The 22,611-nt window shown below is 43.8% G+C and overlaps 1 protein-coding gene across 3 annotated transcripts in view; it reads left to right on the forward strand.

Annotated features, from left to right (window-relative positions):
- The window catches only part of CSMD2 (CUB and Sushi multiple domains 2), a 1,639,331-nt gene that overhangs the window by 1,493,038 nt on the left and 123,682 nt on the right, over positions 1 to 22,611 (forward strand). For all 3 annotated transcript variants that reach the window (XM_075336114.1, XM_075336115.1, XM_075336117.1), the window contains 4 exons: positions 11,064 to 11,180; positions 16,830 to 17,039; positions 17,619 to 17,807; positions 22,173 to 22,350. In XM_075336114.1, coding sequence (XP_075192229.1) covers positions 11,064 to 11,180; positions 16,830 to 17,039; positions 17,619 to 17,807; positions 22,173 to 22,350 — 694 coding nt within the window. The remainder of the gene's footprint in view (positions 1 to 11,063; positions 11,181 to 16,829; positions 17,040 to 17,618; positions 17,808 to 22,172; positions 22,351 to 22,611) is intronic.

The raw sequence follows: 22,611 nt of genomic DNA on the forward strand, positions 1-22,611 counted from the left end.
TGGGAAGACCTATGTCTCGGAGACCGACAGGCTAACGGTCTTACACTGGGGTCATACCTCAAAAACAGCCGGCCATGCAGGCCAGAAGAGAACATGGGGTGCGATTGTACGCCATTACTGGTGGCCGTCTCTTCGCACGGACGTCGCCGCCTTTGTCTCTGCCTGCTCCTCTTGTGCCAGAAACAAGACGCCCAAACACCTCCCACATGGCCGCCTTCTGCCTCTGCCGATACCTTCGATTCCGTGGCAACACATAGCAATGGACTTTATTACGGACTTGCCATTGTCATCCGGGCACACAGTCATATGGGTCGTGGTGGACCGGTTCTCAAAAATGGCCCATTTCGTTCCTATGGCTGGACTGCCCTCTGCTCAGGAACTCGCGGACGCTTTTATACAACACATCTTCCGCTTGCATGGCTTTCCATTACACATCGTATCAGACAGAGGAACTCAGTTCACCTCCCGCTTCTGGAGGGCTCTCTGTAACCATCTGGGAGTGACTCTGGACTTTTCATCTGCATACCATCCTCAGTCTAATGGCCAAGTAGAGAGGGTCAATCAAGTCTTGACCTCATTTCTACGTCACTATGTTAACGCCCATCACGACGACTGGTCCGCTCTTCTACCTTGGGCTGAATTCTCCCACAACCACCACATCAGTGAGTCGTCCTCCAGCTCTCCCTTCCATGTTGTTTACGGACTTCAGCCTTCCATCCCATTGCCTGTATCCCCCTCTTCGGATGTCCCTGCTGCAGATACAGTAGCCCGTGACTTTGCCACCATTTGGGACTCTGTCAAGGTGTCTCTAGGACGTGCTTCCCTGCGGATGAAGAGACACGCAGACAAGAAACGCCTGGATCCTCCGTGTTTCTCTCCTGGAGACCTCGTCTGGCTTTCTTCCCAGTACGTCCGCCTGAAGATACCTTCATACAAGCTGGGTCCTCGCTACATTGGGCCGTTTAAAGTCCTCACCAGGATCAATGAGGTCTCCTACAAGCTGCAGCTCCCGGCCACGATGAAGATACCCAACTCGTTCCACGTCTCCCTGCTCAAGCCGGTGGTCCTTGGTCCCTTCTCCGCTGCTGCCAGTCCAGCTCCTCCACCTATTGCCGATGATGACATCTATGCGGTAAGGGATATCGTGGCCATGAAGACCGTACGAGGTCGGCAGTTCTTCCTGGTGGACTGGGCAGGGTATGGTCCTGAGGATAGGTCCTGGGAGCCCAGGGAGAACGTAGGCACTCCTCTTATCCGTGCCTTCATGTCCCGGTTGCGGGGAGGGGGGCGTGGGGGGGGGGGGTACTGTCACGCTCCCCGGGTCCTCGGCTCCCCTCCCCGGGTCCTCAGCTCCGCTCCCCGGCTCACCTGCCACGCTCCCCTCGTCCCAGCCTCCGGTGCCCGTCCTCCATAGGTCCTCTGGTCGCCGATCCCGGCGTCCGACATCTTCCCAGGCCCTGGCCGGCTCTCCTGCGTCCTCCTCGCAGCCTCCTTCCCTGGCTTCTGGCACCCGAGCCGCGCGCATGCGCATTAGGGCACGCGCGCGGTCACTGACCCTTTCTTAAAGGGCCAGCGTCCAGTAACAGGAAATGAGGTTAGTCAGGTTCAGGGTATAAAGGGGGTTCTTGTCCAAGGGGGCGGGGCCTGATCTTCGTGTTCCCTGAGCTAGGAGTCAGGTCTCCTGGTGTTTATGTGCCTGTACTCACCTATCTCTCTTTGTAGAGCCGTACCTGCCTCGCCATCCAGTCTGCCGTATCCCGAACCCCGCACGCTGTCCGTCTGCCATCCGACAGCACCTGCCATCTCGGATCCCTGCGGTGACCCGTCATCTTGCTCCAGAGGTTCCGGACTCCGCCTGATATCATCTCGGCCTCCGAACCTGAGCTACGTCACCAAGACTACCTTCTGTGACTCCGTGGTCCCAGGGACTCCTCCGCTGTCTTCACTTGCACGGACTATCCTGCTGCCCTTCAGTGCTTCAGCTGCCGGACTCCCTGCCTCCATCTTAGAGTTCGGTCCAGTGGATCCACCTCCTGGGTCTGCCCGACCGCCCGGCCGTGACAGTAGGTCCCTTGTCAGAGGGGAGTTCAAAATGCTCTTAGGTCTTCTATGTTTCAGGGCAAGGAGGTCAAAGTCCAATCTAAAAGATTAGCTTCAATATCCACCCACTGCTTTGTCTCGGACCCATGAAACCAATCTACTACTCTGGTGAGGATAGCTGATGTATGATATAAGCGAAAATCTGGAAGTCCTGTGCCCCCTTTTGTCTTACGTCTCGTCAAGTATTTAAAGGCTAGTCGTGGTTTACTTTTTTTCCATACAAAAGCTGTCGTGATCCGTCGAAGATGGGCAAAGAAGAATCTGGGTATGGCTATAGGAACTGCTTGAAAAAGAAAAAGGAGTTTGGGGAGGACATCCATTTTTAAAACGTTGATACGTCCAAACCAGGACAGAGCCCGCAAATTGTAAGCCTGAAGATCGGCGTCAATGCGCTGCAGTAGGGGTTTGAAGTTCAAATTAAATAGATGGGAAGGTTCCGGAGTTGGATAAGTCCCTAGATATTTCAGAGCAGTGGCACACCATTTAAAGGGAAAGGCTTCTTGCAGAGAGGATTTACATTTAGCGGGAAGGGTGATATTTAGGATTTCCGACTTAGAGGTATTAACCTTGAAATTACTAACCACAGCATACCGCTGAAACTCCTTCAGGATAGATGGGGGAGATGTTTCAGGGTTCACGATGTAGAGGAGGAGGTCGTCAGCATATAGGGCCAGTTTATGAGGTTTTTTTACCTATGCAGATCCCATGAATATCAGGGTTCTTCCTGATGGCTATGGCTAGATGTTCCATCACCAATGCGTACAGAAGGGAGGACAGAGAACATCCTTGTCGAGTCCCATTTCTGATATTGAATGAGTTGGAAAAAATTCCATTACAGCGAATCTTGGCTGTAGGGAGAGTATACAATGCTAAAACCTTTTCTCTAAAGCTTGGACCGAAACCTGCCAGCTCAAGCACACGCCTAAGGAATGGCCAACTGACCCTATCAAAGGCCTTCTCTGCATCTACTGACAACACACAGGCTGGTGTTTTTAGCTTCAACATTTGGGAGATAACAAGGATCGATTTGATAGTATTATCTCTAGCCTCTCTGCCAGGTACGAAGCCTACCTGGTCATTGTGTATCAATAGCTGCAGAGAAGGACTCAGTCTGTTAGCCAGAAGTTTAGCAAACAGCTTCACGTGCACATTAATTAGAGATATAGGGCGATAGATTGAGCAGAGCAAGGGGTCCTTGCCCGGCTTGGGGATTACCGTGATTGTAGCAGACAGTGATTGTTTCTGGAAAGGATGGTCTTTGGAGATAGAGTTGAAGACCTTAGTAGAAAAAGGTGCCAGCTTCGTTAGAAAAGTTTGGTAAAATTTGGTAGTAAAGCCATCTGGGCCTGGGCTTTTGTTGGGGGGAGAAGAGGACACCACTTGGGTGACCTCCTCTAGTGAGAACGGGAAATCCAACTCATCAGCCGTTTCTGCTAATAGGGAGGGAAGCGGCGTGTCTAGCAGGTAGTTGTCAATTTTCTCCAGAAGCCGGGAGTTAGTGGGGTCTACAGAATTGTTGTTGATGTTATATAACGTCTCGTAATACTTCTCAAAGGCTAAAGCGATGTCAGTGGGGTGATGCACCGTTTGTTTGTCAGCCGTCTTAATCGAGGGGACATATGTTTTTGGGTGGATATGTCTTGCCAAGGGACCCCCACACTTATCTGCAAACTCATAAAAAAATTGTTAGGAGCGTTCTCTAAATTTAGTCGAGTACTGCTTTAAGGTCTTCCCTCGTCTTAGTCAGTTTGAGTAAGGTTTCCTGGTCAAGTCACTTTATGTGTTTGTTCCAAGGAATGGATTTTGGAAAGAAGATCCTCAATCTGTTTAGCTTTGTCTCTCTTCAGTCTAGCTCCTTCTCGTATAAGTACCCCTCTGGTTACACGCTTCAGTGCTTCCCACTTAGTGGGAAGAGGGGTATTGTCATCTGCATGATACTGAAGGAAGTCTGAAATAGTCATAGATATCCTTTCTTTAACATCTGAATCTAGGAGGAGATTTGGGTTGAGTCTCCAGTTCCAGGATTAGAAGGAGAGTCTGGGGGATTCAGCGTCACGTAGACAAGGGCATGGTCAGAACAAGTCACTGGGCCGATTGAAGCAGCGGGGGACCAGGAAAGTAGGTTATGGCTAATCGGGAAAAAATCAATACGGCTATACGAATTGTGTACTGCCGAAAAATGAGAGAAGTCCTTGACCAACGGATAGAGTAGACGCCAGATGTCGACAACCCTACTCGAATGCATAGCGGACCTAAGAGATGCTAGCTGACTGTGTGAAATCACCGACTTACCGGCCGACGTGTCGAGCATCGGGTTCAGAGGTAAATTAAAATCTCCACCAATGATCAGATGTCCAGTTGCAAAAGTCTCCAGTCTCCTCAGGAACCTAGCCCCGGCAACAGTCTGACCTTTATTAGGAAGATAAAAATTAGCGACTGTGTATTTTTGGTTATAGAATACTAAGTTGACAAATAGGAATCTGCCGTGTGGATCAGTGCTAACCTCTGTCACCGTGCATGGAAAATTTTTATGTAACGCAATACTGACCCCTTTTGATCTCGCCAAGGTGTTTAGAGCATGATGCCAAAGCGGGTAGTATTTGTTGGAGATATCCGGCACATGACCCCACTTAAAGTGAGTCTCCTGTAGCAGGAGTACCTGGACTCCCATTTTGTGCATACCGTGCAGGATCTGATTGCGCTTTTGCAGGGTATTGAACCCTTGTACATTCAGCAATGCAAACTTCAAGGAGACCATAGTGTGTACGGGTTAAAACAAACTTGGATTTCTAAAATGCAGGGACTCCTAAGCGGTAAAGGGGTAGGACAGGCGAGGGTTCAGGGGAGGGATGAGAGAAGTAGGCAGAACAAGGAAGAAGGCGAGGTAAGAGAGAAAATAGGGAGTACAAGCAAGAAAAAGTAGAGACCGAAAAAGTTAAAGCCTACCAATAGTATTGGCTGTGGCCTCACTCCTAGGTTGAGGCAAAAAAGACTGTAAAAGGCCCAAGATGGGTTAATACAATTACACTTGAAAAACAAGTGTCCCTAGTGGGGTGAGTCTAGCAACGGAAATGCTGTAACCCCCAGACAAACACTCCACAAGGGAGACAGCAACAAAATATAAGAATACATTAGCTAAAACATTTGATAACTGCAACAGGAAAACATTCCGATCAAGATCAAAATAGGGCCCTCTCCCAGATAAAGGGAAGAAAAAAAAAAAGGGGGGGCGGAGGAGGAAGGGAAGGGGGGAGGGGACGGATGAGAGGAAAGGGGGAAAAAAGGGGGGGAGGGGGTGAAAGAGAGGGAGGGACGGGAGGAGGGAGGTGTGAGAGCACAAGGAGAGCAGACCTAAACGAAATAATGCTCATTATGTATATAAATACCAGGATGAGTCAAATGCTCAATTATGAACGGATGGGCAAGCGTCAGCCCACAGGTCATAGGTACTTAGTCCTAGCCACAACATGAACATATCTCACGGAAGAGCAGACCAAGAGAACAATCAGGACAAAGTCACTGCTCGGCCATGAGAGGTCCCGCAACACCACGGTTCCGGGATTTTTGAGAAGATGAAGGTCGACATCTCTCTTCACCACGGCAGAAGGGTAGGTATGGATTAGAGGGCCAATCTGGAATTTTGATCGTGGGTATTTCCAGTCCTTCTAGGAAGGAGCTCAGGTCAGACAGGCCACGGAGAGTAAAAAGACCTCTATGATGCCGGACCTGCAACTGGAAAGGGAACCCCCACGAATAGGGTATTTCCCTCTCCCTGAGAGCTTCTGTGATGGGTCGGAGTGCTCTATGCTTGACCAGTGTAGCCCTGGATAGATCCGCCATGATAGGTACCACAGCCCCATCAAAGTCAAGAGGGCCTTTGAGCCGGGCCTGTTTCATCATGTCCTCCTTCTCATGATAGTAGTGAAGGCAACATATAACGTCTCTTGGGTTGTTGGGGTCAAGAGATCTAGGCCTCAAGGCTCGATGGGCAATGTCGAAGATAATGACTGCTTCTGGGGGTTTGTCCAGCAGATTATTCAGTAGACCTTGTAATGTAGAAGCAAGATCCGACAGTCCTGTCACTTCTGGGAGACCCCTGATGTTTATGTTGTTGCGGAGGTCCCTATTTTCGGAGTCTTCCATTAGGTTGAAGAGAGAAGAGATTTGGTTCGCATGAATATCTAGAGTCTTAGCATATTCAGACTGAGCAGCGATTGTTTCAGCAACGGCCGTTTCTGTAGCTGTAACTCTGTCAGAAATCTGTGAGATAGAGATGCTGAGTCCCTGTATTTCAGCTCTGCAGAGATTTTCAGGGCGGGATATGTAGCCCTCCATGTCCGTTTTAGTAGGGATTTCGGACATTCTGGAGCGCAGGTCTTTAATCTCTCCAAGTACAGAATCATGGGGTTCAGAGAAGTGAGCATTGGAAGCCAGGGGTTCAGTGGAGTGCGGGTCCAGGGACTCCGCAGTAGACCAGTTTGACAGCCGGGGACACGTCCGGGAGTTCAGCCAAGAATTTCTGTATGTTCCCGTCCTTGGCTTTAGATTTGGGTGCACTCATCCCAGCAATTGGGGGGGCTGGGGCTTTTTTAGGAGCCATATTGCTTCTATGCGAGTATAACAGGGCACACTAGAAAGAGGGCTCCAAAAGTCCAGGAAAACAAGAGATTTTTATGACAGAGACACTGGTCAGGACAAAGGGTCTTCGGCAGGGAGGGAGCTCTAAAATGCACAGTAATGCCTTATCAGTAACTTGGTCCTTTGGCAGCCAGAGGCACACAGGGGTGTCAGAACCCTGTCAGCATGGGAGGTCCGAGATGCCGCAGCCACCACGCAGAGCTTATCCACCGGGCAGAGAGATATAAAAGGTAATTGTTTGGGTTAGGTTCTTTATCCTTGTGCTCAGCAAGTGCTGCAATCTAGATCAGTGTTTGTGAATTGAGCATTAAGCTGTATTGGGATGGTTTATTGTGTTATTACAAACAGGCACTAGTGTGTCTATTTAACATGCAGCTGGATTTTAGTGTCTTAATTTGCAGGCTTTCACCAGACGTGCACTGGCAGCGCTGAGAGGTGATCAACTGTTTACTTTAGTGATTATCACTCTGCTGCTGAGTGGCTGTCACACAGGGCCCCGTTTACCTGCAGCTCCGTCTTATCAGTAGCTGCGGTGTTGATATTAACTAGTTAATCTCCACGTATAGTAAGGGTACCGTCACACTTTAGCGACGCTCCAGCGATCCCACCAGCGATCTGACCTGGTCAGGATCGCTGGTGCGTCGCTACATGGTCGCTGGTGAGCTGTCAATCAGGCAGATCTCACCAGCGACCAGTGACCAGCCCCCAGCCAGCAACAATGCTGCACTTGGTAACTAAGGTAAATATCGGGTAACCAAGGGCTTGGTTACCCGATATTTACATTTGTTACCAGCGCACACCGCTTAGCGCTGGCTCCCTGCACTCCTAGCCACAGTACACATCGGGTTAATAAGCAAACCGCTGTGCTTATTTACCCGATGTGTAGTCCGGCTGTGTGTGCAGGGAACAGGGAGCCGACACTGGCAGCCTGAGAGCTGCAGTGCTAGTAACTAATGTAAATATCAGGTAACCAAGAAAGGGCTTCCCTTGGTTACTCGATATTTACCTGCTCCCTGCACATTCAGATCGTTGCTCTCTCGCTGTCACTCACAGCAATGTGTGCTTCACAGCGGCAAAGCAACGTCAAAAAAAGAACCAGAGCAGTGTGTAACGAGCAGCGATCTCACAGCAGGGGCCAGATCGCTGCTCAGTGTCACACAGAGCGAGATCGCTAATGAGGTCACTGCTGCGTCACAAAAACCGAGACTCAGCAGCGATCTCGCTAGCGATCTCGCTATGTGTGAAGCACCCCTAAATCCCTCAATGTTTCCCGGAGTTAAGAAACAAGAGGTCCCCGCCAGGATGGCTCTTACCCACCTCTCCCAGTGCTTGCTTGTGCTGCTCAGTCTCTTTCACTCAGCGTCAGCCATCTTGAGAATTCAATGCTTCTTTTCACTTACTGCAACTTTGCTGTTCTGAGTACTGGCCAGTCCCTGATAACAGTAATAAAAGCTCCTCCATGTGCAGAGAGGTGAGGGGATGTAGTAGGTGCTGCAGTTTTGTGCTGGAGCTGTCTCCCAGGCCGAGGAAAGCTGGGGGTCTCAGGAGCTTTAGAATTCACAGCTCTCTGGCACCATCGCTAGCCAAGGCCCCCATGATCACACTTTTTTGCATGAAACTCCAACATATTAATTATACGACCATGTGAACCTACGCTAAAAAAAAAGCTTGAAAATAACACTCTAAAAGTTCTAAGAAACAAAAATATTTTTTTTCTGTGTGTATTTTTCAATTCCTCCACTCCATTGCAGAGATATTAGCAATCAAAGCATCTGGCACCTAATGAGTTAATACAATAGGTCAGAACAGGCTACTCCTGTGTGAGATGTAATGATAGCCTGCTCTACTTTGACTGCAGAGAGATTACAAGTTGCCATGAGAACAACAAATATGTGTGTGACTGACTACTGACACCTCTCAGCATTCAGCTTCAGACAGAACCTGTGGGGAGGAGCAGAACAGCAGAGAGAGAGAGCAGTAGAAGAGCTGATAGAACAGTTTTTAAAAGGAATGTCAGTAGGTTTTTACTGTTGTTTAATTAAATTAAAGCATTATCACTTGGTGACTATAATTGCTGTGACTAGCTTGCCCCTGCCATGTTGTCTGACATGCCCCCTCTCTAATGAGAGCTTGGTGTGGGAAGGGACAGCTCCCTGAGCCAAGCTACATGACTAAACCTAAAAATGCAGTTTGTATCAGAACGGCTCCAGCCAGTAATTTAAGTGATACATTGTTGGATTCAGTATCTCTTTGCCTACATCATGCTGCTCTTAGATAAGGTAGCAAAAACCTGCTGACAAATTCACTTTAATGTCACTAAGCTAAACCTAGCTGTTCTGCCCCTTACCCCCACTGACTGTTATGACCATTTCTGAAAGGTGTTAGTCATCTGTCCTATCCTACTGGCAATTTCTAATTGGTTAAAACAGGAGATCACAATTGTTTGTCATTACATTTCACACTGGGAAATTTGCTGTAAGCTATTGTGGGGCGTGTTCTTTTCCTCCTGTATGTTGCTGCCTGCTTATGATTTGGCGATATCATACATTATAGAAGTACACGCCCTCAGGGAAGAATACTCTGACAATGTCCACTTGCCCTTAACGAAAATGAGTTGAGAGCTTCTGAGTTCAGACCGGCCTGTCCGCTGCTGCCATGAACTGAATCGCAATCGCCGGGGAATCAGTCGGTGCTTGCAGTTCATTCCTGCAAACCCCGAGGTCAGTCCAGGCTGCATTTCGGAGCTCAGGTGAGAGCTCTGGAGTTCAACCTAGGTAACTGCAGCCAGGCCTGGTATTACTAGAGGTTCCTCTGGTAGCCTGTTTGACACTGATCCTATGTGTTTGTATTTTTTATATTTCCATTGTTCTGCCTTCTTTCACGTATCGCTGTGAATCTCCGGCATACAGCTAAACCCTCGTTCACATTTCAAATAAACAGACTGAATTCAGTAGCCTTGATTTATTAGCTGGTAACGTGAACTTCATTGCAGTACGTGGAATATACAGTGAGTATAGGAATATCCAAGATGCAGTTGAATACGGTATACGGAATACGGAATATCCAAGATACTGTTTTATACGGGTAAAAACTATAACAAGAAAATTATTACAGTCAGTACAGTGTTAATACAGAGTTAACATAGCATAACAGTATATGAGATACAGTTATAATGAGAATCTAGGTGAAAGGTCACTGCAGCTACAACACATTGAAAATCTTATCTATACAAACAAGGCAGGGATGACACTAAAGGTGTAGAATTACAATGTACAATGCATTTACTGCACTCTTCCATCTAAGATTCTATCACTAACACATGTAATTTGATTTGCTCACCGGATTACACTAGGCAGGGGTGAATGTACAGAGAGGTAAGTCGGCAGGTCCTTTCCTAACAAATCCAAACAGAAAATGGCTGCAGGCTTCTTCTCAGCTCCGAGGAGGGTATTTGTTACCCAGAATACATTTTGCTTAAAGGGAAACTCAGCAATTCAAAAGAATAACAACGACATCTAGGGGTTGTAACAGAAATTGCAATGAATGACTATTAGCAGGTTGCCATGAGGCAGAACAACCATAAACATCTTTTATATCAGACATGTTTGCAGGCAGCAGATTTTCCCATTTATAAGCATTCTCCATTGTTTTCTACAAAGTTATATACCCCTATATTACAGCAATAATATTGGAGGCAGGTCTTTCTATGAAATACCTTGTCTCTTATACTGCTTGTATTACAATACGGGCAAGTTCTATTTTTCCATTTCTATTGCAAAGCTTTTTTTTAATGGGGCATAAAACAAACCTGTTTCTATAACCTCTTACAAATGCTGTGCACCTTTTACAATGCAGCATGCAATATTATGTTTCTACATATTTTCTTTTGCTAAGTACAATATAAATGCAGCCAGGCAAAAAAAAAAAAAAAAAAAAAAAGAGTCCATATGAAATGATAATAAACATATTCATTATTCATAGTATTTTCATAGGATCTATAAAATGCACAAAACTATGAATGAACCATTTATTCTGTGTGCAATTTATCTTCTGTATCGTGGATGCGCTTACTGCATATTAAATACAGTATAACAGCTATCTATTCAGGTGACAATGTCATACTATGTGGTGAAATGTGCATGTATGAATGTATATATTGTCAAATGCATAGTGACTTGATTTTATCTCGATTTTATGACCATTGTGTATCCTTTCCATGTAACCCTTGATCCCCAAGTTCCTAGTTTCCATTATTTTTACTCAAAATGCCCAACTTTTTGCTTAAATTCGAAGAATAACTTAAATCTTCATTTCTTTACCTTTAGCGCAATGTGGAGGAGTGACGGAAGACATGGAAGGTGTTATACTGAGCCCTGGATTCCCAGGAAACTACCCCAGTAATTTGGACTGCACCTGGAAGATCTCCTTACCTGTGGGATTTGGTGAGTGACAGCGCAGTCACATTTCATATTCTACATGCTTCAACATGGTATCTCCTGCCTAATGAACTGAGACAGTGGAGGTTATCAGATGATGTGTGATGTAGGAGAGACTTTATCATGGTAATATTTTACTGTTTAGGATGTCAGGTGCACAGATGGTCAAGATTCTTTGTTTACAGGTGAATTTTCCAATTCCACCAACACTTCTGCCATCATAATGATTTAGAAAAAGAGAAAACTATTGCATAAAAGGCATAGTGGCATAAAATGAATCAACCACATCTTTCAAAAAAAGAACTCAGATGTGTTCAGGTTTTTCAGCATTTGCATTAAAAATAGGTAAACAAATGGGAAAATGTATTTTTCAATATGACACTTTACATAGTCATCCTTTACAGTCGCACAACCGTAAGTCCCAGAGAAGGACACATATGCCTATGATGATAGTTTGGGTCACAACACGGCTTGTGGACTTGCTGTAAGACTAGAACATTTGGCCAAAATACAATCTCATGAGTTAACCCTAAGAAGTAGCTTTTGTTAGCAAATCCACCTCATCAGGTGAACCCTATGTCATAGATTTTGATGTGAGCTGCACGAATAGGTATTAGTACAGCGAGAGATAGAGAGCTAAGTATGTCAGACTGTACCATGGGAAGTGTAGAACAGCAGAAAGCAGGAGCTGCGCGACATCTGAAGCAAGATAGCACAGCAGGAATGGAGGAGCTGGGTGGCATCTTGAGTTAGATAGCATAGCAGAAATGGAGGAGCTGGATGGCATCTGGAGTTAGATAGCATAATAGGAATGAAGGCGCTGGACAGCATCTGGCGCAAGATAGCACAGTAGAAATGCATGTGCTGGATGGCATCTGGAGCAAGATAGAACAGCAGGAATGGGTGTGCTGGATGACATCTGGAGTTAGATAGCATAGCAGGAATGGAGGAGCTGGATGACATCTGGAGTTAGATAGCATAGCAGGAATGGAGGAGCTGGATGGCATCTGGAGTTAGATAGCATAGCAGGAATGGAGGAGCTGGACGGCATCTGGAGCAAGATAGCACAGTAGAAATGGATGTGCTGGATGGCATCTGGAGCAAGATAGAACAGCAGGAATGGGTGTGCTGGATGACATCTGGAGTTAGATAGCATAGCAGGAATGGAGGAGCTGGATGGCATCTGGAGTTAGATATCACAACAGAAATGGATGTGCTGAATGGCATCTGGAGTTAGATAGCATAGCAGGAATGGAGGAGCTGGATGGCATCTGGAGTTAGATATCACAGCAGGAATGGATGTGCTGAATGGCATCTGGGGTTAGATAGCTCAGCAGGAATGGATGTGCTGAATGGCATCTGGGGTTAGATAGCATAGCAGGAATGGAGGAGCTGGATGGCATCTGGGGTTAGATAGCATAGCAGGAATGGGTGTGCTGGATGACATCTGGGGTTAGATAGCATAGCAGGAATGGAGGAGCTGGATGGCATCTGGAGTTAGATAGCATAGCAGGAATGGGTGTGCTGGATGACATCTGGGGTTAGATAGCATAGCAGGAATGGAGGAGCTGGATGGCATCTGGAGTTAGATATCACAGCAGAAATGGATGTGCTGAATGGCATCTGGGGTTAGATAGCATAGCAGGAATGGAGGAGCTGGATGGCATCTGGAGTTAGATATCACAACAGAAATGGATGTGCTGGACAGCATCTGGAGTTAGAAAGCATAGCAGGAATGGAGGAGCTGGACAGCATCTGAAGCAACATAGCAAAGCCAAAATTGATGAGCTGGACGACATCTGAAGCAACATGGCACAGTACAAATGGATAAACTGGATGTCACCTGGAGCACCGTGATGCAGCAGAAATGGATGAGTTGGGTTTGTCAGGAGACTTACTTGTACTGTAGATAAATTTAGAAAACAGCAGTACAGTAAAGGTGGATTCATCAGGAAACTCACTTTTAGATAAATGTAGCACTGCCCAGAAGTAAAGCAGAGCTGGAATTGCCAGGAGATTCACTTATAGATAAATGAATCAAAGCTGGGCAGGTGGCAGAGGTGACTTTTTTTTAGAGGTTCACCTGTTGAGTAATGTAGCAGACCCAGGCAGTGAGAAAGAGCTGACTTTGACTTGTAAGTAGCAGAGTCTAGTGGTGAGGTAGCAGTTACAGCCATACTACCTGAATATTCAGGCAGTGTGCCTCTACCTGAGCCAGACTGAAAAAGACTTAGGAAACATGACATAAGAAGTACACACCTAAGGGAGAGTGAAGGGAGGAGAGGGAACAAGCCACCAGTGAGGAAGTATAGAAGTTTTCAACGCCTGGTGCTAACCACTTTATTATGCACAGTGTTTTCCAGGAAAATGAACATGTAATAGCTACAGTATATAATCATATCGTATCTTGCACTAGATTTTTCATGAATTATGCTGCCTTATACAATTGGTAGATCCATGCTCTATCGGTCAAGTGGCATAAAATACAGTATGATATGGCATTAGGATAATAAAACGCAGTAAAGAATTCAGCATAATCCCCAGCCGGCTCTCTCCACACCCTCCCTCCCCTCTCAACAATTTATTAGGGTCTATTTACCACAAGACAAAATATTTTGCTGTATATGCTAAAAGTGCAGCAGACCAGTATATATAATAATGGCCTTTTCAAAAGTTGTTTTTTTTTCTAATTTTAGGTGTAGCATTTTTGTGACATTTTGTCCCTGCTTCACATTCATTTATTTAATTTCCCCCTCCTGGAATCTCCCTGTAGGTCATTGGCTTTTCTTTAATTCCTTTTACTCCATTTTGCTTTGCTACAAATGTATCACCGTGTTGTAAATGAAAGACTGCCATTTCGAGATTCTGGAAACTGTTCTTTGTGACTTCTTGTGACATGTTGATTGTACAGTTTCCTCACATTTAGAGACAGGTAATAGCACCTTAGACACTTTTAGTGTGGCACTTTGAAGTACTATGACTTTCCGGCGACACCATTTCATCATGGAGCCCTATCATAAAAAGGAGTAAATGTATTATAGCTCAGAAATGAGACACAGCTTATGCTTGAATCAGAAATGTCCTTACTTATTATTTTGTCACTGATAGTCCTCAAGCTAAGCTTTTCCTTCCACTGTAAAACGGGGACCATTGGTGTTTTATCCAATGTCCTCTATGGGGTGGGGGAGTTGTAACCTACATCACCTACCGCAAAATATCAGGCTGTGTACATCTACACTTTCTTCTGCGGCTCCAGTCCAATGTAGATCCAATATGGATGTTATGCCTATGTTGTGCCTATAGATCATATAGGCTCAGTGCAAAAAAACATGTATACACAATTTTATTCAAAAACAATCAAAATAAATCACAATGCTAGAAGTTCTCTTCATTCAGGAACATGACACAATTCATACCCTTTTAATTCCTATATTGTAATACAGAGAAAAAGAGAAAATTAGTAGATTAAATATTAATGTGGTCAATGTGTGGAATTAATTGCAAGTATGCCATCAAGCACAAAACAGTTATACCAGCTAATTAATGTGAGGCTATAATGAAGTGTGACTATAATTAACTCTTTAATTTCACTATACCAATAATGGTGTGCCATGCTTTCTAATGATGTTATGTGTATAAATAATAGATAATGCTTCTGTTTTGTATGAATATCTTTAGAGGTTTGGGAATCAGGAATTGGTGGTTGGGAGCATTGTATATTTAATAGTTTGGAGAAATTCAAGATGTGTTCAACTCCTAAATACTATGGTACTTGGTTCCCCAATATCTCATAAGAATAGGGGTGACTGGTTTGCAGTTTGTCTACCTCTCTGTCTGTTAGACTGTTTTCACATCTGCACTGGGCCATTCTGTTAGAGGTTGTTCCAAGGTTTCCATCACTTTGGCAGTAAGAATTGCACAGCATGCATCATTATTTTTGCAGTAAAAATGACTGGAACTTCTACAGAACCTTTGGCTTGAAAAACGAACCATTTTAGTCTTGTCTAATTAGAATTCAGTAGGGCAGAATTAAGATTCAAATCAAGCCAGAATTTAAGCACTCAGTCTATGTTCCACATATCAAGTGTTTTAGACTCTTTTATGTTTCATTCAATAAGAAGAGTGTCGTATCGCAGAAAATGAGTGTGACTTCATGAAAATGATACACCAAAATGAAAAAAACACTATATTTTTATATGTAACTCTATCCATCTTTATTCTGTCTTTAACTTTTCAATGTACATATGTCTGTCAGTAGCTTATTGGTTAATTAAAGTGTTATTCCTACAGTGGAAATATTCTTTTACAATGCACAGTATTTGTATTTTAAATATACAGTACGCACCCAATATAAAGTTTCTTCTTGTATCTTTGTATATTTTTTCATCTCTTTCTGTCCTTCTGCTTATCCAACGTCGCATAGCAGAAGGGGGTCGCCCTTTCTATATACTAAAGCTACATTTCTCAGCAGCACACTTCTTCTCCATTGTGCTGCAGGCCCCTACCTTTGCTTCCTGAGACAGATAGAGCTCAATGGGGGGCATTTGTTACTTACATGCACAAGTTGACCATTGATAGTTTTGAACATAGTGACTGTGGCCAACTCTTTGACTAATATTTATTACTAGAGATGAGTGGTTCCATCAAGGCTCGATTTGCCGGCAGCAAACAAACTTAGCTCCACAGGCTTGAGTTTGACCCAAACCCCAGATAAAGTCATTGATTGGCAGTTTCAGTCTCCTCCCACATACAGCCAGCCAAAAGCAGAATACTTCCTGTGGAGGGTGGGGGGCTTTTTCAAACTTTGTGTTGCTTTTTTTCTGCTGCACACATCTGAGCACGCTGTTGTTACCCCAGTGTGCACCGTTAAAACACTGCACACAGCTTGCATATGACTGAACACCAAGCGTACCTAAGCATGAGTTTTGTTCACACATACAGCATCCAATCCACAAACCCGAACCTTGATTTTAAAATTTGGTGTTAAGTTCGAAAACCGAATCTCAGGTTCGCTCATCTCTATTTATTACTATTTACAAACTAGACATTTCATTGGTGGTTCATCTAGATCTTCATCCCATTATCATTATGTCCCCTGCATGAATTGCAAAGTTGATCATAGAATAGCTGGGCTGTGGTACAGCATGGCTGTTAGGGCAATGAGCATGGCAGGAGATGATCTAAGGGGTGTTATATTAGATAGGAACATAGGTGCATCTGTTTTTTGTAAATTAGATAGGGTCTTTAGGTGTAAATATAGCTGGAATAAGTGGGATCTTCACCCTAACCTAGTTGAAATAAGCTGTAAAACGGCTTTCAGATGTTTTATTACACAGGATCATTAGGTTGACTGACATCATGAGAACTACTGGTCGATAGATCCAGTGGCAAAGGAGGGAGAAGAAGAAGAGAGCCCGGGAGGGGGTTATCATTAGTACAGTGATAGCTGCAAATCAGTGCAGATATCAAATTAGGTTGTATTGGCACATATGATTAATTCTGTATGTACAGAAAACTGAAACCAAATTATGATTTTCAGAATAACCCTTAAAGACTAGATATTTTAATTATTTTCCATCTATCAGTGTTTAATCTATAAAAAGTTACAATGTAGCATACTGTATAAGTAACATTTTATTTATGTACTTGCTATAGGAGCCCACATTCAGTTTCTCAGCTTCGCCAGTGAAGCCAATCACGATTTTGTGGAGATCCGCAATGGCCCACATGAAACCAGCAGTGTGATTGGACGGTTTAGTGGGTCTGAGACACCTGGCAACATGCTTTCTACATCCCATGAAACCTCAATATACTTCCACAGTGACCACTCTCAGAATAAACCTGGTTTCAAATTAGAATATCAAGGTACTTTTAGCAACCTTCATTTTAAGAAATTGAGTCATTTTCAATACTTTGGATAATGACCTAATGTGATGTTATAATAAATGTTAAAGCCTTTGCAATAAGGATAATTCACAGAAACCTTAAGTATAGAGTGTGAATTAGATACAGTATATACAGTCTAAGTTTATTACTTATATTTCTTTTTATCATAGTATAGTGTGGGGTATTGTCATATATAAAAGGTGCTGGGTAGAAGAATGGCTTCATTGATCTAAGGAAACAATCAGTAGTATGGTAAAATATCACATTAATAGTACTTCTTTCACAGTTCTATCATTTTCCTTAGCAAGTGATAGTAGTTTACAAGAAAAATGTGTGGATTTTATGTCTGAAGGTATTATGAATCAGCTTTTATGTGCCACCTAGAAAGTCATACATAAAGGATAATGTCAAACTTCTCATAACCTTCTCAGTTTTATAAATGGCATATTATATAAAGCTCTTCTAAACCTTTTTGTCTGTTTATTTATGAAAGCTATTTGGGATACATGAATGGACTATATATTTCAATACTTAATGTATTTTCTCTTTGTTCTGCAGCTTATGAGCTTCAAGAGTGTCCAGACCCAGAACCATTTCCCCATGGTGTAGTTCGAGGCGCTGGATACAATGTGGGACAATCAATCTCCTTTGAATGTTCTCCAGGTTACCAGCTAATAGGTTACTCAGTTCTGACATGTCAGCATGGCACCAATAGAAACTGGGATCATCCATTTCCGAGGTGTGAAGGTAGGTTAACTTGTAATGCAACTTGATGTAACAGCAGTTGGACGTATCATGGTAGTGGGGCCTACAAGCCAACAACAGCTGGACGTATCATGGTAGGGGGGCCTACAAGCCAACAGCAGCTGGACGTATCATAGCAGGGGGGCCTACAAGCCAACAGCAGCTGGACGTATCATGGTCGGGGGGCCTACAAGCCAACAGCAGCGAGACGTATCATGGCAGGGGGGCCTACAAGCCAACAGCAGCTGAACGTGTCATGGTAGGGAGGCCTAAAAGCCAACAGCAGCTGCATTCTTGACTCCTCTGCATATATATTTGTTAGCTTTCTCGGCTTGTTTAATCGTTACCACTACATTTGTGGATTTGCCTTATTATTTTCTTGGTACGTACTCAGCATTCAAAATTAGGGTTAGAGCATGGAACCTTAGAGCATGGAACCTGTTTGTTTTTGAAGCAGGAGACACTTTAGGTAAACACCTGTGAGGTTTTCCCTGAAGCATCTTTTTAGACATGTTTTTGGACGTCTTTTACAGAGGCTTTGCTATTGGTGTTTTTTCTTTTTAATTCCATATATAATATATTGGTGGCTTCCAAAAAAGGCACTGGAAGCATGGACTGGTCACCTCTTTTAGCTGCTTTACGGCTTTCAAAGTTTGAGGCATCTCTAAAAATTTTGAAATAGATGGACACTACGCACAGCAAATCATTTTGATATTGCTCTGCATCTGTTCATTCTTTTTGGCATTTCTTTAGTACTTTTTCAGGTGGGTTCTAGAAGGAATCTCCCTGAAAAAGACGTGAGCATTTACTCCTAGGGTAAAGTTAGTGAATGGAAAGATACAAGACAAGTATAAAGAGCATTTGAGAGCTACAGGGACTGATTAAAAGCCTAAAGAAATGCGATCAATTAAAAAGAACAATAAGAATCTCTTATTACACAGCTATTCATGGGACTCTGATACTCAAAAGGGAAGCATTTTTCTAATTAAGAAAATAGAGTGTAGCCACAGTGGAGCATGACTGATTGCAATCTTGAGCTTGCAAATTATTATTAAAGGAACCCTATCCCCTTTACTGTTGAAACAAGGATAGTATATTATACCAGGAAGATGTATTTAAAAAGTGACTTTTTATGAGCCTGTACACAATCCAAACATGGGGGTCATATTTATCTCATAATGAGTTGGCGATACCCTAAGGGGTTACACAATCATCCTGCCAGTAAACTGTCATGAGTGTGTCCCACTCTGGGGAGACCTCTGGTTAGTCTGGAATCAGAAGGTCACAACGACTTGTGACTTGCAGATCGACTACTTGTATTTGAGTGAAATCTAGTTGCTTTCGGGGCTGTATGGGTTAAGGACTCTTTCCTGTCTGGCTGTCCTTCCAGCCTTAATCCCAGGTGAAAGTCTACTCTCCTTCGCTATAAAAAGTCATGTATCTTACCATCCGATGCCGCATAAAGAATCTTCATTCACCACTTTGGAAGGAGCAAATCTCTGGAAGAAGCTGAGAAATCATTAGTGTTGCAGCTGTGGTGTTTAGCTGCATTGGAGAAGCTTGAAGTGGTTTCCTTTTTGTGTCTATTTCCCCCCTGTTTGTCTTTCTTCCCTTTTGTTGTATTATTACAGCGGTGAAACTAGTGCTCTCACTAGCCATGGTGAGTTCAGGGCAAGCGAGGGCCTGGGCATGTGATCAGTGACAGCAGGGGAAAGACCCATATAGGGATACTAGGAAGTGCAGGGGTCAGCCTCAGGTGAGTAGCAGGAGATGACCCAACTCCCTTGTACCAGGTCTCACTATTGCATCATGTTCCCTGCATACCCTGTGTTTTGCGGCACTCACTGAGAGTTCCCTTATACCTGACAGAACCCCAGTAGTCACTGTGTGACAGCAGAACACCCGAAGTGTTTTCTTTTATTCTCCGTGACACTAAAGCGGGCTTTACACACAGCGACATCGCTAGTGATGTCGCTGGTGAAAGCACCCGCCCCAGTCAGTTGTGCATCATGGGCAAATCGCTGCCCGTGGCGCATAACATCGCTAACACCCGTCACGTGGACTAACCTGCCTAGCGACGTTGCTGTGGCCGGCGAACCACCTCCTTTCTAAGGGGGCGGTTCATGCGGCGTCACAGCGGCATCACTAAGCAACCGCCCAATAGAAGCGGAGGGGCGGAGATGAGCGGCCGTAACATCCTGCCCACCTACTTCCTTCCTCATTGCAGGCGGACGCAGGGACGGTGATGTTCCTCGTTCCTGCGGTGTCACACATGGCGATGTGTGCTGCCGCAGGAACGACGAACAATCTGCATCCTGCAACAGCAACGATAATCGAGATTAGAACAACCGGTCATCGATCAACGATTAGATGAGTAATTTTGATCGTTTAACGGTCGTTCGTCCGTTTCACACGCAACGACGTCGCTAGCGAGGCCAGATGTGCGTCACAAATTCCGTGACCCCAACGATATTTCGTTTGCGATGTCGTTGCGTGTAAACCCCGCTTAAGCCCTGGTGTGCAGAAGCACATTTAAGTAGCAGAAAGTGGGCATGGATGAGAGTGTGGAATTCAAGAGGGGCCATGGCCAAAAATGCAGGAGCAATAACATGGGGAAAACATGCACATTGAAAGCCTGATTTGCCAAGAAAAAAAAAATTTAGGAACTGTAAAATATATCTAATTCTTGGTATAAAATGGGAAGAGAAGAGTCTATGATCCAAACTGTGCAGTAGGGGCCTATAGCATTAAAATTACGCCTCAGCATATACAGCGGGTGAAGTAAGTATTCAACATGATACTAATTTGTAAGTAAATATATTTCTAAAGGCGTTATTGACATAAATTTCTGATCAGATGTCATTAACACCCCACCCAGTCGACACAGGCAAAGAAATCAAACCATAGATGTCCATAAATTAATAATGTAATAATGAGAAATGAAACAGAGAAAAAGTATTGAACACATAAAGAAATAGAGATGCAAAACGTCATGAAAGTCATGACAACAGCTGAAATCTATCAGTAATTAGAAAATAATCTTGCCACTTAGTGAAAAATAATATCAACTGATTCAACTGATGTGCTATAAAAAGGTGTGTCATTACCAAGGTGCCACACAAAAAACATCTCATGATGGGTATAACCAGGGAGCTGTCTTGAGCCCTTTGCAACCTTATTGTTGCAAACATACTAATGGCATTGGTTACAGAAGAATTTATAAATTACTGAAGGCCCCAAGTGAGCACTGTTGCGGCCATAATCCAGAAGTGGAAAGAACATAATTTCCCCATAAACTGGCTATGACCTGGTGCTCCCCTGCAAGATTTCAGACAGAGAAATGAAAAAAATTAACAGAAGAGTTGTCCAAGAGCCAAGAATCTCCTGTGGAGAGCAAGAGAAAGACCTGGAATTAGTAGGTACAATTGTTTCAAAGAAAACAATAGGTAATGCACTCAACCTCCATGATCTGTATGCATGTTCACCATGCAAGACTTCATTGCTGAACAAAAAAACATGTTGAATTGCGTTTAAAGTTTACTCAACATTTAGACAAGCCTGTAAAATACTACAAGAACATAATCTGGTCAGATGAGACCAAAATTGAACTCTTTAATTTGGAGATGGGACATGATGATGTGGGGCTGTTCTTCAGCATGCTGCAAAGGCAAACGTCATATAATTGAAGGAAGGATGAATGGACAAATATATCAAGACGTTCTTGACAACAATCTTCTGCCATGTACCAGGATGATGAAGATGAAACAAGAGTGGACATTTCAGCAAGACAATGGTCCCAATCACACAGTCAAGGTAACTCTCAAGTAGTTTCAGAGAAAGAAAATGAGCTGTTTAGAATGGCCCAGCCAACACCTGACCTGAATCCAATACAGCCTTTATGGAAGGAAATTAGGCTCAGAGTTCATAGAAGGAGCCCATGGAACCGTCAAGATTTGAAGAGTGTTGTGTGGAAGAATGGGCCAAAATTACACCTGAGTTAAGCATGCGACCAGTTTCTTCATACAGTTGATGTTTTGAAGCTGTTACCAACAATGGCTTTTGCCCAAAGTATTAAATGCATTTCAGTAAACACGTTAAACAATAATTTTTCACCTGCGTCATTTCTCATTATTACACATCACTAAATTTCAAGATATTTATGGTTTAATTTCTTTACCTGTGTAGATTGGATGGGTTGTTACCATTACCAACATCTGGTGAGAAATTGTCCATTTAATTACATAGAGTTGCAACTTGGCTGATAAAATCTGATGCAAGATATAACAATAATTTAATCATTTTGATTTCATAGTAATCAATTAAATTAATATTTTACTATTTTCTTTTGTCTTTTATGGTGCTATTTAGTTCCATGTGGAGGAAATGTCACAGCCTTCAATGGTTCTATCTATTCCCCTGGCTTCCCTAGCCAATATCCAAATTCCCAGGATTGTTCCTGGATCATTACTGTGCCAATAGGATATGGAATTAACATCAACTTCACTATAATGGAGACAGAACCTCTGAATGATCACATCACTATTTGGTGAGTAGCTGTAATAGTCTAAAATTATACTTTATAGGACTCAAAATGTTATGCCTTGAAAACCTGCACTCTACATTCCTTATGTGGTTCCTATAGGATAATGGTCCTTGGCTATCATTTGTCAAAACTGTCTTACAGTAAAACTGAATTTTCTACCCAAAGTCACTGGAATCGGAACTCGGCTTTCATTTTACCAGAGCTTTTTAAGAAACCATTGAGGCCGATGGTTCCCGTCAATGCCAGTTTAGGGTTACTCCTTTT

This window comes from Anomaloglossus baeobatrachus, chromosome 2, assembly GCF_048569485.1.
Source record: "Anomaloglossus baeobatrachus isolate aAnoBae1 chromosome 2, aAnoBae1.hap1, whole genome shotgun sequence".
NCBI lineage: Eukaryota > Metazoa > Chordata > Amphibia > Anura > Aromobatidae > Anomaloglossus > Anomaloglossus baeobatrachus.